The following is a 13,773-nucleotide window of genomic DNA, read 5'->3' on the forward strand; positions in this document are numbered from 1 at the left end:
TACATGTGCATATAAACCCAAGAACAAAAGAAAAAGCTCTTGTGAAGATGCTGGCGGAAGCTGGTAAGATTGTATCATTATCCACAGTGAAACAAGTACTGCATCAGCATGGGGTGAAAGATCAGTCTGCCAGAAAGAAGCCATTACTCCAAAAGAAACAAAAAAGCCAGACTAATGGTTGCAAATGTACACAGGAACAAAGACCTCAATTTTTGGAGACATGTCCTTAGGTCTGACAAAACTCAAATTGAACTGGCCATAATGACCATTATTACATTTGGAGGAAAAAAGGAGAAGCTTTGAAGCCTGAGAACACCATCCCAACTGTGAAATATGGGGGTGGCAGCATCATGTTGTGGGGTTGTTTTGCTGCAGGAAGGACTGGTGCACGTCACAAAACAGATGGCATCATGAGGAAAGAAGCTTATGTGGCAATACTAAAGCAACATCTCAAGACATCAGCCAGGAACTTTAAACTTTGGTGGAAATGGGCCTTCAAATGGACAATGTCCTGAAGCGTACTGCCAAACTGGTTACAAAGTGGCTTAAGGATAACAAAGTCAATGTTTTGGAGTGGCCATCACAAAGCCATGATCTCAATCCTATTGAAAATGTATGGGCAAAGCTGAAAAGGCCGAAGTGAGCAAGGTGAACTACAAACATGGCTCAGTTACACCAGTTCTGTCAGGCGGAACGGGCCCAAATTCCTTCCAACTATTGTGAGAACCTTGTGGAAGGAGATTCAACATGTTTGACTCAAGTCCTACAGTTTAAGGGCAATGCTAACAAATACTAATGCAATGGATGTAAACTTTTGACTTTGCAGAAAGTAATAAAAATGCCTTAAAACATTCTCTCTCATTATTCTGGCATTTGGCAAATATAGATAATTTTGAATTGACCAAACCGGGAAAGGTTCATTCTGATTACATGTCAGATAGTGAGAAAAACCTGCAGATGTGTCTTTATAGAGAGCGGAGGGAAAACCTGCAGATGTGTCTTTATAGAGAGCGGAGGGAAAAACCTGTGGATGTGTCTTTATTGATAGCGGAGGGAAAACCTGCAGATGTGTCTTTACAGAGAGCAGAGAGAAAAACCTGCAGATGTGTCTATATAGAGAGCGGAGGGAAAAACCTGCAGATGTGTCTTTATAGAGAGCGGAGGGAAAAACCTGCAGATGTGTCTTTATAGAGAGCAGAGAGAAAAACCTGCAGATGTGTCTTTATAGAGAGCAGAGGGGAAAAACCTGCAGATGTGTCTTTATAGAGAGCAGATGGAAAGTTTTGCTTTCAACTGTATTTGCAATATGCAGAATACCCCAGCTTGGCAGTTGCAGAATGTTTGCTTATCGTCCCATCTTTTGCTCTCTTGACATTTAGTTTTTTTCAGAGTACTCAGAACTTGGTTAAAATTCAAACTCGAAAGGTTCAACAAAGCACCAAGATGTACAGGGCAGCAAATATTCCTGTGCAGTCACTAACCAGGAGGTGAGACAACATAATTAGAGAGTCATTTTGAAACCTTTCAATTATATTTGGAACTAAAATGAATTACTACCATTTTATTTTAGCAGAATTAACACACAGAATAGAAGACCACAAATAGGAGACGGACGAAGGCAGCAAAGAACGAATACAGTCAACCGAAATAGAAGAGTAAGTCCCCTGATCAGACGGCTTATGGTCATTACTTGGGTGTGATTTGTACCGGTGTGGGCATAAATGTGCTATTTACTTAATGTACCCATTGTGAAATTCTGCTATTGGAAATATTCTGTGTGATCAGAGAAGCTAAACACCTTCAAACTTCAAAAATGGTCAAGGCTGAAAAATAAGGAAGGAGGACAAGATGGAGCAAGGCACCAAGAAGCTCTTTGAGGTGCAGAGGTTTCAGTTGCACCCAAGTCCTGAGGGGGGACAATGACATAAAAGGGTGATTCCCAGAATCAAAAATAATCCTCTTTTCCATAAGATAAGAGAGAACTTAGGGTGGTGTCACACACAGCGACAACGACAATAATGTCGCTGCTATGTCACCATTTTCTGTGATGTTGCAGCGACGTCCCGTCGATGTCGCTGTGTGTGACATCCAGCAACGAGCTGGCCCCTGCTGTGAGGTCGCCGGTCGTTGCTGAATGTCCTGCTTCATTTTTTGGTCATCGCTCTCCCGCTGTGACGCACACATCGCTGTGTGTGACAGCGAGAAAGCGACGAAATGAAGCGAGCAGGGAGCAGGAGCCAGCGTCTGGCAGCTGCGGTAAGCTGTAACCAGGGTAAACATTGGGTAACCAAGGGAAGACCTTTCCCTGGTTACCCGATATTTAGAAAAAACCGTCATAGATAATTATTAAGGGATCAAAACCTGTAAACCGTAGAAAAACCCTTATTAAAAATAATTTTTATTTAATTTGAATTAAAATAGATATCCCAAGTTGAAAGACATACACACATATAAATACGAACACATGGAAAAAGTGTCACAGTGCAGAATGGGAGTGGTCAACACCCTACCACTTCTCCCTACCTAGCCTGCGGAGGTCGGCACCCTAGATCACGTAATGGCGCCCCCGCTCGGACGTCGGCTCACCCTCCTCTCCCTCCACTAGATTATAAGTGCAGCTAGTCTGGGAGTATAGGAGTGCTCAAAAAAGGAATTTTTCTGCACTGTCTCAAAATGATAATACAAAAATACAACAATTTAAATGTCAGGGATAAGACCTGTTCTCAGATGACACATTTGTGAGTATGCCTCTACAGGAAAGGGGTGTAGACACAAACAGCGGGCTCTGTTAAATGAGGTCAACATGTCATGGTTTCAAACATAATTCAGAGGGGTTTTATGCATATATGTTAGCTCTAAGATGTATACTCAATAGCAGCATAAAGGTGAACATATACTTGAAATGCTGTGCATATAGCAGCCTGAAAATAGGAGGGGAGTACCCTCAGGCCCAATAACACCCTGCTTCCACCAGTGTAAGGTTACAACACACTGGTAACATCCAATGACTCCCCAACCAGAACATGTACAATAATCCTCAGAGACAACCCCGTGGTGATAACAGCATAAATAGTAAATTCCACATGGATCAAATATTCCACTAACACCCAATCACTGTAGGAAAAAGTGACAATAGTATAGTCAAGTACTTAGCTTGTTATGCAAACTTGGACCAATCGTCAGATAGCCATATACTTAAGTGAAATCACTGGACGCCTAAATATGTACAGGCTGATACAGGAACCGCTTTTCCAGCTCTGCTCGACGCGTTTCCCCCTGGTATCTAGTCCCACCAGGGTTCCTCAGGAGCTCCCACAATGGGGTATGTGCAGCTGGCCACAGTCTGCCGTACTGCCTCGGTCCTAATCCCCGCCTCTGCACGTGGGGAAAAGAAGCGTTCTTTAAAAATGGCGCTTTACCTACGTCACCGGAAGTGGCGTCTGCCGGAGCGGAAGTGACGCGCAGGTGGGAATCCCCGTGCATCCCACCGCTGTTAGTCACCGCGTCAGGCTCTGCCCACGTCACCGGAAGTGACGTCCGCCCGAGCGGAAGCGACACGCCGGTGGAACGCAGCGTGCGCTCCACCGCGGCCGACCACCGCATCACTAAGGACGCCCCCCAGTGTGACGTGAGCAGATCGTCAGATGACAGTGGAACGCTATATGCGCTCCACTGTTCCACTCCATATTCCAAACCCTGGGAATGAACTAGCGTCCAGATGATCCACCGCAAATCATCCCCATTAGCAGCACAGACGTTCATTAATGTGACGTCAGCTGTGGGTCATATCTTAATAACTTTAAACATTCCATAGCACCACTCTGCACCCTTTCTATTAGGTCTGGGTGACCCGGACTACCAATGATAAGCCAGAGGAGCTTCTCATAGAACGCCCTATAAGTACAACCTATAATTACACTTCAATAGGGATATCAAAAATAATGCATATATGGATCAATACATCCACATACAAGTATCCTACACATGAAGACCTTCCAATCAAAGATCATAGAAAACCCCGCAGTCAAACTGACATATACAGGTTGGCTGATTAACGCTGACTCCCATATATCCGGGAGAGAATATATATCCCAATTATACAAAATGCTTTTTTTAAAGAAATCAGATGAAACTAGAGAAAGTTAGTTGTTCATTCAGGCCTCCCGGATTGGTGGATTCCAACCAGAAGATCCAGCGTGTCTCCCTCTGAAGCAACTTTTTGTCCCAGTCTCCCAGGCGAATCGATGGAGGAATTACTTCAATGGTCTTAAAAGAGAAAGACCCCAAGTCGCCGTTGTGATAAGCATTCACATGTCGGGCTAAGGGTGTGTCCCGCTTGTTTCTCACATCACCCAGATGTTCTCCTATCCGCACTTTCAGTTGTCTTCTGGTCTTTCCTACATAGTCCTTCGGGCATGTACATGTACAGAGGTAGATTACTCCCTCCGTTTTGCAATTTGCAAAATTGCGATTTTTATAAATACGTCCAGTTACTGCACTGCAGAACTCCTTGGAGGGTATGATATGCTTACAGTACATACATGAACCGCATTTGAAGGTACCAACGTCTCTTCTATCTAGCCATGTGCCACTTCTTTTTGGGGGGACATAAAAGCTATGAACAACCTCGTCTTTAATTGTCTTCCCTCTCTTAAAAGTTACCGAGGGGTATGCAGGTATGCTCCCACAAATATCAGGGTCACTTTTTAAAATGCCCCAATGTCTCCTCAGTATGGCCATTACCTTCGAATGCTGGTCATCATACATCCCAATCAGCCGTGTAACCTGATCAGCATCTTTTTTGGGGGTGGTGACCAGCAGGTCCCTACGATTGCTATGAAAAGCATTGCTGTACGCTTTCTCTATAATATTCACAGGGTACCCCCTTTCCCTAAATCTCTTTTTAAGATGGAAAGACTGCTTTTCATACTCCGGGACTGACGAGCAATTCCTCCTCAATCTCAGAAATTGTCCCTTCGGGATCCCAGTTTTAAGACTCACTGGGTGATGGCTTTCCCAGTTCAACAAACTGTTTGTAGCGTTTGGTTTTCTAAAGATAGAGGTACTTAGGGTCCCATCCGTTTCTTTCGTTATTAAGACGTCTAAGAAGGGGAGTTTGTCCCCCCCTATCTCATACGTGAACCTCAGGCCTAGATCATTAATATTCAATTGGTTCACGAAGTCAATGAAGGACTCTGCTGATCCTCGCCACACAACCAGAATATCATCTATGTAGCGTCCCCAGAACTGAATCTGGGGACCCCACATATCATCATCCAGAAACACAACAGTATCCTCCCACCAACCCAGGAGCAAGTTTGCATAAGTGGGAGCACAAGGGCTCCCCATTGCAGTGCCCCTGAGTTGGTGGTAATACTTGGCATTAAAAATAAAATAGTTGTGTGTCAGGATGAATTTTATCAACTGTAAGATGAAATCATTATGTTGGGACATATAAGTCCCTCTGGAGTTAAGAAAATGCCTTATTGCTTCTAGACCAATATTGTGGGGGATGCAGCTATATAAGGACTCAACGTCAATGGACATAAGTAAGGCTTCTGAATCCACCACCAAGCCCTCAATTTTGTTAAGCAAATCCATTGTGTCCCTTAAGTACGATGGCAAGGATATTACAAATGGCCGAAGGATTTCATCCACGTATACACTACAATTCTGGGAGAGAGCCTCTATCCCAGACACAATGGGGCGACCCTTCACTGGAGATATTCCCTTATGAATTTTCGGGAGGGCGTAAAAGGTCGCCACCATTGGTGTTTTGGGTAGCAGAAAATCAAATTCCTCTGATGATATCAATCTCGTTGCTTTCGCCTCACACAGCATGCCCTTAAGATCTTTAAGATAGCATGGAGTTGGGTCTGACTTCAAAATTTCATATGTTGAACGGTCTGATAAGATAACCTGGCACATCATTAGATATTCCTTCTGATTCATTATAACAACATTGCCCCCCTTGTCGGAGGGCTTTATTACTATATCTGAATTACTCCCCAAACTTTGGATGGCCATTCTCTGTTCGATCGTCAAGTTCGGTCTAGTTGGTGTCGACCTCGGATTAATCTTTTTAATCTCATCACAGACCAATTTACAAAAAATGTCGGTGCTGTTAAACTCACTCACAGGAGGCATTCTTTTACTTTTGAGTTTCAAACCTGAAAATGGTCCCTCTCCCTCAGGTCTGTTACTCTCCTCCTCCAGACTCATTAACAAATTGAAATCAGACATCAAATCAATGGGTATTCCTAACTGTGTGCATTTAATTCGATCATGGTTGGCGAAAAACTTCTTCCACTTGAGTTTCCTTATAAATAGATTGATGTCCTTCACCCACGTGAAGGCATCAAATTTAACTGTGGGCACAAAAGATAAGCCTGTATGCAAAACCGAAAGTTCAGTATCAGTGGGTGTATATGCTGAAAGGTTAATGATCCTTAGATCCTTAGGATCTAGTTTACTTTTCTGTTCTGCGGGGGAGCTCTCTGTCTGAGGTCGTATGGCCCCAGGTCTCTCATTTCTAAAAAAGAGGGTGTCGTAGTTGAGGGAAAAGCAGAGAGTGAGGAAGATGCTGATGGTCCAGAGGGAACATCTCTGGGTACAAAGTGTCTTCCTCCTCTGTTTGCATTTCCCCTCCATCTCTTTTTTGAAAAGCCTTTATTTCTAACCCGTCTAGACTCGGTGTCAGATGATTCTGGATCAGTTGAGGAAACCTCACTCGGTTGTGGTTCCTTTGTCAGAAAAGCATATGCCTGTTTGTCCCTGAATTCAAACAAATCTCTAATAAACCTCTTATGTTTTCTGTCTTTAATACTCAGTCTATATTTCTCTATCGTTGTTTGGAGAGTAGTTTCTCTGTTAGTAAATTCAGGGTCTGTTTTATGCTTCAAAGCCTCCTCAATAAGTTTCTGTAGAGCACTAGAGGATTTTTCAAGAGTAATCCTCTCTTCCTCTAATAAAATGCCCATAAACCGCAGTGATGACGAAACCGACTCTTCCTCCCACTTGGCCAAAAGTGCTGTAGATCTGGACCTGTTTGCCGGTACAATAGTAATCCGCAAACCTCTAGGGACAATCCTCTGTTTAATGTAATTGTCCAAAGATTGGACCTCCCACCAAGATTTGATGTTCTCTTTATATGCTGTAGTTAAATCAGCAAAAATATTTCTAAGGGAGGGGCTTGTCACAGAACTGTTATTTATAGACAGTTCAGAGAAAACTTCTCTAGCATCATCCAACCAATTATTAGCATTCATAGATCCAGCAAGGAAACCAGCCATAATATCATTAGTATCAAGAAAAAACCGTCATAGATAATTATTAAGGGATCAAAACCTGTAAACCGTAGAAAAACCCTTATTAAAAATAATTTTTATTTAATTTGAATTAAAATAGATATCCCAAGTTGAAAGACATACACACATATAAATACGAACACATGGAAAAAGTGTCACAGTGCAGAATGGGAGTGGTCAACACCCTACCACTTCTCCCTACCTAGCCTGCGGAGGTCGGCACCCTAGATCACGTAATGGCGCCCCCGCTCGGACGTCGGCTCACCCTCCTCTCCCTCCACTAGATTATAAGTGCAGCTAGTCTGGGAGTATAGGAGTGCTCAAAAAAGGAATTTTTCTGCACTGTCTCAAAATGATAATACAAAAATACAACAATTTAAATGTCAGGGATAAGACCTGTTCTCAGATGACACATTTGTGAGTATGCCTCTACAGGAAAGGGGTGTAGACACAAACAGCGGGCTCTGTTAAATGAGGTCAACATGTCATGGTTTCAAACATAATTCAGAGGGGTTTTATGCATATATGTTAGCTCTAAGATGTATACTCAATAGCAGCATAAAGGTGAACATATACTTGAAATGCTGTGCATATAGCAGCCTGAAAATAGGAGGGGAGTACCCTCAGGCCCAATAACACCCTGCTTCCACCAGTGTAAGGTTACAACACACTGGTAACATCCAATGACTCCCCAACCAGAACATGTACAATAATCCTCAGAGACAACCCCGTGGTGATAACAGCATAAATAGTAAATTCCACATGGATCAAATATTCCACTAACACCCAATCACTGTAGGAAAAAGTGACAATAGTATAGTCAAGTACTTAGCTTGTTATGCAAACTTGGACCAATCGTCAGATAGCCATATACTTAAGTGAAATCACTGGACGCCTAAATATGTACAGGCTGATACAGGAACCGCTTTTCCAGCTCTGCTCGACGCGTTTCCCCCTGGTATCTAGTCCCACCAGGGTTCCTCAGGAGCTCCCACAATGGGGTATGTGCAGCTGGCCACAGTCTGCCGTACTGCCTCGGTCCTAATCCCCGCCTCTGCACGTGGGGAAAAGAAGCGTTCTTTAAAAATGGCGCTTTACCTACGTCACCGTAGGATCTAAGGATCTAAGGATCATTAACCTTTCAGCATATACACCAACTGATACTGAACTTTCGGTTTTGCATACAGGCTTATCTTTTGTGCCCACAGTTAAATTTGATGCCTTCACGTGGGTGAAGGACATCAATCTATTTATAAGGAAACTCAAGTGGAAGAAGTTTTTCGCCAACCATGATCGAATTAAATGCACACAGTTAGGAATACCCATTGATTTGATGTCTGATTTCAATTTGTTAATGAGTCTGGAGGAGGAGAGTAACAGACCTGAGGGAGAGGGACCATTTTCAGGTTTGAAACTCAAAAGTAAAAGAATGCCTCCTGTGAGTGAGTTTAACAGCACCGACATTTTTTGTAAATTGGTCTGTGATGAGATTAAAAAGATTAATCCGAGGTCGACACCAACTAGACCGAACTTGACGATCGAACAGAGAATGGCCATCCAAAGTTTGGGGAGTAATTCAGATATAGTAATAAAGCCCTCCGACAAGGGGGGCAATGTTGTTATAATGAATCAGAAGGAATATCTAATGATGTGCCAGGTTATCTTATCAGACCGTTCAACATATGAAATTTTGAAGTCAGACCCAACTCCATGCTATCTTAAAGATCTTAAGGGCATGCTGTGTGAGGCGAAAGCAACGAGATTGATATCATCAGAGGAATTTGATTTTCTGCTACCCAAAACACCAATGGTGGCGACCTTTTACGCCCTCCCGAAAATTCATAAGGGAATATCTCCAGTGAAGGGTCGCCCCATTGTGTCTGGGATAGAGGCTCTCTCCCAGAATTGTAGTGTATACGTGGATGAAATCCTTCGGCCATTTGTAATATCCTTGCCATCGTACTTAAGGGACACAATGGATTTGCTTAACAAAATTGAGGGCTTGGTGGTGGATTCAGAAGCCTTACTTATGTCCATTGACGTTGAGTCCTTATATAGCTGCATCCCCCACAATATTGGTCTAGAAGCAATAAGGCATTTTCTTAACTCCAGAGGGACTTATATGTCCCAACATAATGATTTCATCTTACAGTTGATAAAATTCATCCTGACACACAACTATTTTATTTTTAATGCCAAGTATTACCACCAACTCAGGGGCACTGCAATGGGGAGCCCTTGTGCTCCCACTTATGCAAACTTGCTCCTGGGTTGGTGGGAGGATACTGTTGTGTTTCTGGATGATGATATGTGGGGTCCCCAGATTCAGTTCTGGGGACGCTACATAGATGATATTCTGGTTGTGTGGCGAGGATCAGCAGAGTCCTTCATTGACTTCGTGAACCAATTGAATATTAATGATCTAGGCCTGAGGTTCACGTATGAGATAGGGGGGGACAAACTCCCCTTCTTAGACGTCTTAATAACGAAAGAAACGGATGGGACCCTAAGTACCTCTATCTTTAGAAAACCAAACGCTACAAACAGTTTGTTGAACTGGGAAAGCCATCACCCAGTGAGTCTTAAAACTGGGATCCCGAAGGGACAATTTCTGAGATTGAGGAGGAATTGCTCGTCAGTCCCGGAGTATGAAAAGCAGTCTTTCCATCTTAAAAAGAGATTTAGGGAAAGGGGGTACCCTGTGAATATTATAGAGAAAGCGTACAGCAATGCTTTTCATAGCAATCGTAGGGACCTGCTGGTCACCACCCCCAAAAAAGATGCTGATCAGGTTACACGGCTGATTGGGATGTATGATGACCAGCATTCGAAGGTAATGGCCATACTGAGGAGACATTGGGGCATTTTAAAAAGTGACCCTGATATTTGTGGGAGCATACCTGCATACCCCTCGGTAACTTTTAAGAGAGGGAAGACAATTAAAGACGAGGTTGTTCATAGCTTTTATGTCCCCCCAAAAAGAAGTGGCACATGGCTAGATAGAAGAGACGTTGGTACCTTCAAATGCGGTTCATGTATGTACTGTAAGCATATCATACCCTCCAAGGAGTTCTGCAGTGCAGTAACTGGACGTATTTATAAAAATCGCAATTTTGCAAATTGCAAAACGGAGGGAGTAATCTACCTCTGTACATGTACATGCCCGAAGGACTATGTAGGAAAGACCAGAAGACAACTGAAAGTGCGGATAGGAGAACATCTGGGTGATGTGAGAAACAAGCGGGACACACCCTTAGCCCGACATGTGAATGCTTATCACAACGGCGACTTGGGGTCTTTCTCTTTTAAGACCATTGAAGTAATTCCTCCATCGATTCGCCTGGGAGACTGGGACAAAAAGTTGCTTCAGAGGGAGACACGCTGGATCTTCTGGTTGGAATCCACCAATCCGGGAGGCCTGAATGAACAACTAACTTTCTCTAGTTTCATCTGATTTCTTTAAAAAAAGCATTTTGTATAATTGGGATATATATTCTCTCCCGGATATATGGGAGTCAGCGTTAATCAGCCAACCTGTATATGTCAGTTTGACTGCGGGGTTTTCTATGATCTTTGATTGGAAGGTCTTCATGTGTAGGATACTTGTATGTGGATGTATTGATCCATATATGCATTATTTTTGATATCCCTATTGAAGTGTAATTATAGGTTGTACTTATAGGGCGTTCTATGAGAAGCTCCTCTGGCTTATCATTGGTAGTCCGGGTCACCCAGACCTAATAGAAAGGGTGCAGAGTGGTGCTATGGAATGTTTAAAGTTATTAAGATATGACCCACAGCTGACGTCACATTAATGAACGTCTGTGCTGCTAATGGGGATGATTTGCGGTGGATCATCTGGACGCTAGTTCATTCCCAGGGTTTGGAATATGGAGTGGAACAGTGGAGCGCATATAGCGTTCCACTGTCATCTGACGATCTGCTCACGTCACACTGGGGGGCGTCCTTAGTGATGCGGTGGTCGGCCGCGGTGGAGCGCACGCTGCGTTCCACCGGCGTGTCGCTTCCGCTCGGGCGGACGTCACTTCCGGTGACGTGGGCAGAGCCTGACGCGGTGACTAACAGCGGTGGGATGCACGGGGATTCCCACCTGCGCGTCACTTCCGCTCCGGCAGACGCCACTTCCGGTGACGTAGGTAAAGCGCCATTTTTAAAGAACGCTTCTTTTCCCCACGTGCAGAGGCGGGGATTAGGACCGAGGCAGTACGGCAGACTGTGGCCAGCTGCACATACCCCATTGTGGGAGCTCCTGAGGAACCCTGGTGGGACTAGATACCAGGGGGAAACGCGTCGAGCAGAGCTGGAAAAGCGGTTCCTGTATCAGCCTGTACATATTTAGGCGTCCAGTGATTTCACTTAAGTATATGGCTATCTGACGATTGGTCCAAGTTTGCATAACAAGCTAAGTACTTGACTATACTATTGTCACTTTTTCCTACAGTGATTGGGTGTTAGTGGAATATTTGATCCATGTGGAATTTACTATTTATGCTGTTATCACCACGGGGTTGTCTCTGAGGATTATTGTACATGTTCTGGTTGGGGAGTCATTGGATGTTACCAGTGTGTTGTAACCTTACACTGGTGGAAGCAGGGTGTTATTGGGCCTGAGGGTACTCCCCTCCTATTTTCAGGCTGCTATATGCACAGCATTTCAAGTATATGTTCACCTTTATGCTGCTATTGAGTATACATCTTAGAGCTAACATATATGCATAAAACCCCTCTGAATTATGTTTGAAACCATGACATGTTGACCTCATTTAACAGAGCCCGCTGTTTGTGTCTACACCCCTTTCCTGTAGAGGCATACTCACAAATGTGTCATCTGAGAACAGGTCTTATCCCTGACATTTAAATTGTTGTATTTTTGTATTATCATTTTGAGACAGTGCAGAAAAATTCCTTTTTTGAGCACTCCTATACTCCCAGACTAGCTGCACTTATAATCTAGTGGAGGGAGAGGAGGGTGAGCCGACGTCCGAGCGGGGGCGCCATTACGTGATCTAGGGTGCCGACCTCCGCAGGCTAGGTAGGGAGAAGTGGTAGGGTGTTGACCACTCCCATTCTGCACTGTGACACTTTTTCCATGTGTTCGTATTTATATGTGTGTATGTCTTTCAACTTGGGATATCTATTTTAATTCAAATTAAATAAAAATTATTTTTAATAAGGGTTTTTCTACGGTTTACAGGTTACCCGATATTTACCTTCGTTACCAGCGTCCGCCCTCGCTGCCAGTGCCGGCTCCCTGCTCTCTGCACATGTAGCTGGAGTACACATCGGGTAATTAACCTGATGTGTACTGTAGCTAGGAGTACCTTTGTACTGTGACATCACTGTGTTCATTACCTTTGTACTGTGACATCACTGTGTTCATTACCTTTGTACTGTGACATCACTGTGTTCATTACCTTTGTACTGTGACATCACTGTGTTTATTACCTTTGTACTGTGACATCACTGTGTTCATTACCTTTGTACTGTGACATCACTGTGTTCATTACCTTTGTACTGTGACATCACTGTGTTTATTACCTTTGTACTCTGACATCACTGTGTTCATTACCTTTGTACTGTGACATCACTGTGTTCATTACCTTTGTACTGTGACATCACTGTGTTCATTACCTTTGTACTGTGACATCACTGTGTTCATTACCTTTGTACTGTGACATCACTGTGTTCATTACCTTTGTACTGTGACATCACTGTGTTCATTACCTTTGTACTGTGACATCACTGTGTTCATTACCTTTGTACTGTGACATCACTGTGTTCATTACCTTTGTACTGTGACATCACTGTGTTTATTACCTTTGTACTGTGACATCACTTTTTACATTTCCCTTGCATTATCCCTTCACTGTGACATCACTCTGTTCATTACCTTTGTGCTGTGACATCACTGTTTGCATTATCCTTGCATCAATTGCATACTACCAATGGCGGCAGAATACACAGTTGCTTTGGGGCCCATGAGTCGGGTGGGGGACCCAATACCAGTGACAACAATGGCCCTCCCCACCAGTCATCACAATTTCAACTGTATTGGCATCAAAGATGCCGATACAGTTCAAAGTAAGGGTGATAAAGGGAGCGCATATAGTGCATCGTACTATGTGGAAGGCAATGCGGGGCCCATATATAGTATATCGAGTACTATCGGGGTGCATTATAATACTATATGGAAGACAATGTGAGGCCCATTATACAATATTAAGAACTATGGAGGGTGCATCATACTATGTAGAAGACTCATTGAGGCCAATAAAAACTATATAGAAAGGCTATGTGGGGCTATTATAATATTTGTAGGGCTATAAGGGAGCCTTTATACTTTATAGAGGGTAATTTGAAAGCCATTATACTTGGAAGCCATTTTAACACTAGAAGTCCCAGAGAGGGGTAATTTAACATTTCTACCTTTGGATCCCAGAGACGG

General features: G+C 43.5%; 1 protein-coding gene across 5 annotated transcripts in view; it reads left to right on the forward strand.

The window, feature by feature from the left end:
• Nucleotides 1–13,773, forward strand: part of LOC142250462 (UAP56-interacting factor-like) — a 46,175-nt gene that overhangs the window by 26,600 nt on the left and 5,802 nt on the right. For 3 of the 5 annotated variants that reach the window (XR_012725191.1, XM_075322645.1, XM_075322647.1), the window contains exons 4-5: nucleotides 1,390–1,487; nucleotides 1,571–1,655. Coding sequence is in view for 4 of the 5 variants with exons in the window: in XM_075322645.1 (XP_075178760.1) it covers nucleotides 1,390–1,487; nucleotides 1,571–1,655 (183 nt within the window). In the remaining variant the exon portion in view is untranslated. The remainder of the gene's footprint in view (nucleotides 1–1,389; nucleotides 1,488–1,570; nucleotides 1,656–13,773) is intronic. The other 2 variants (XM_075322646.1, XM_075322648.1) reach the window with 1 other exon arrangement.

This window comes from Anomaloglossus baeobatrachus, chromosome 9 (assembly GCF_048569485.1).
Source record: "Anomaloglossus baeobatrachus isolate aAnoBae1 chromosome 9, aAnoBae1.hap1, whole genome shotgun sequence".
Taxonomy (NCBI): domain Eukaryota; kingdom Metazoa; phylum Chordata; class Amphibia; order Anura; family Aromobatidae; genus Anomaloglossus; species Anomaloglossus baeobatrachus.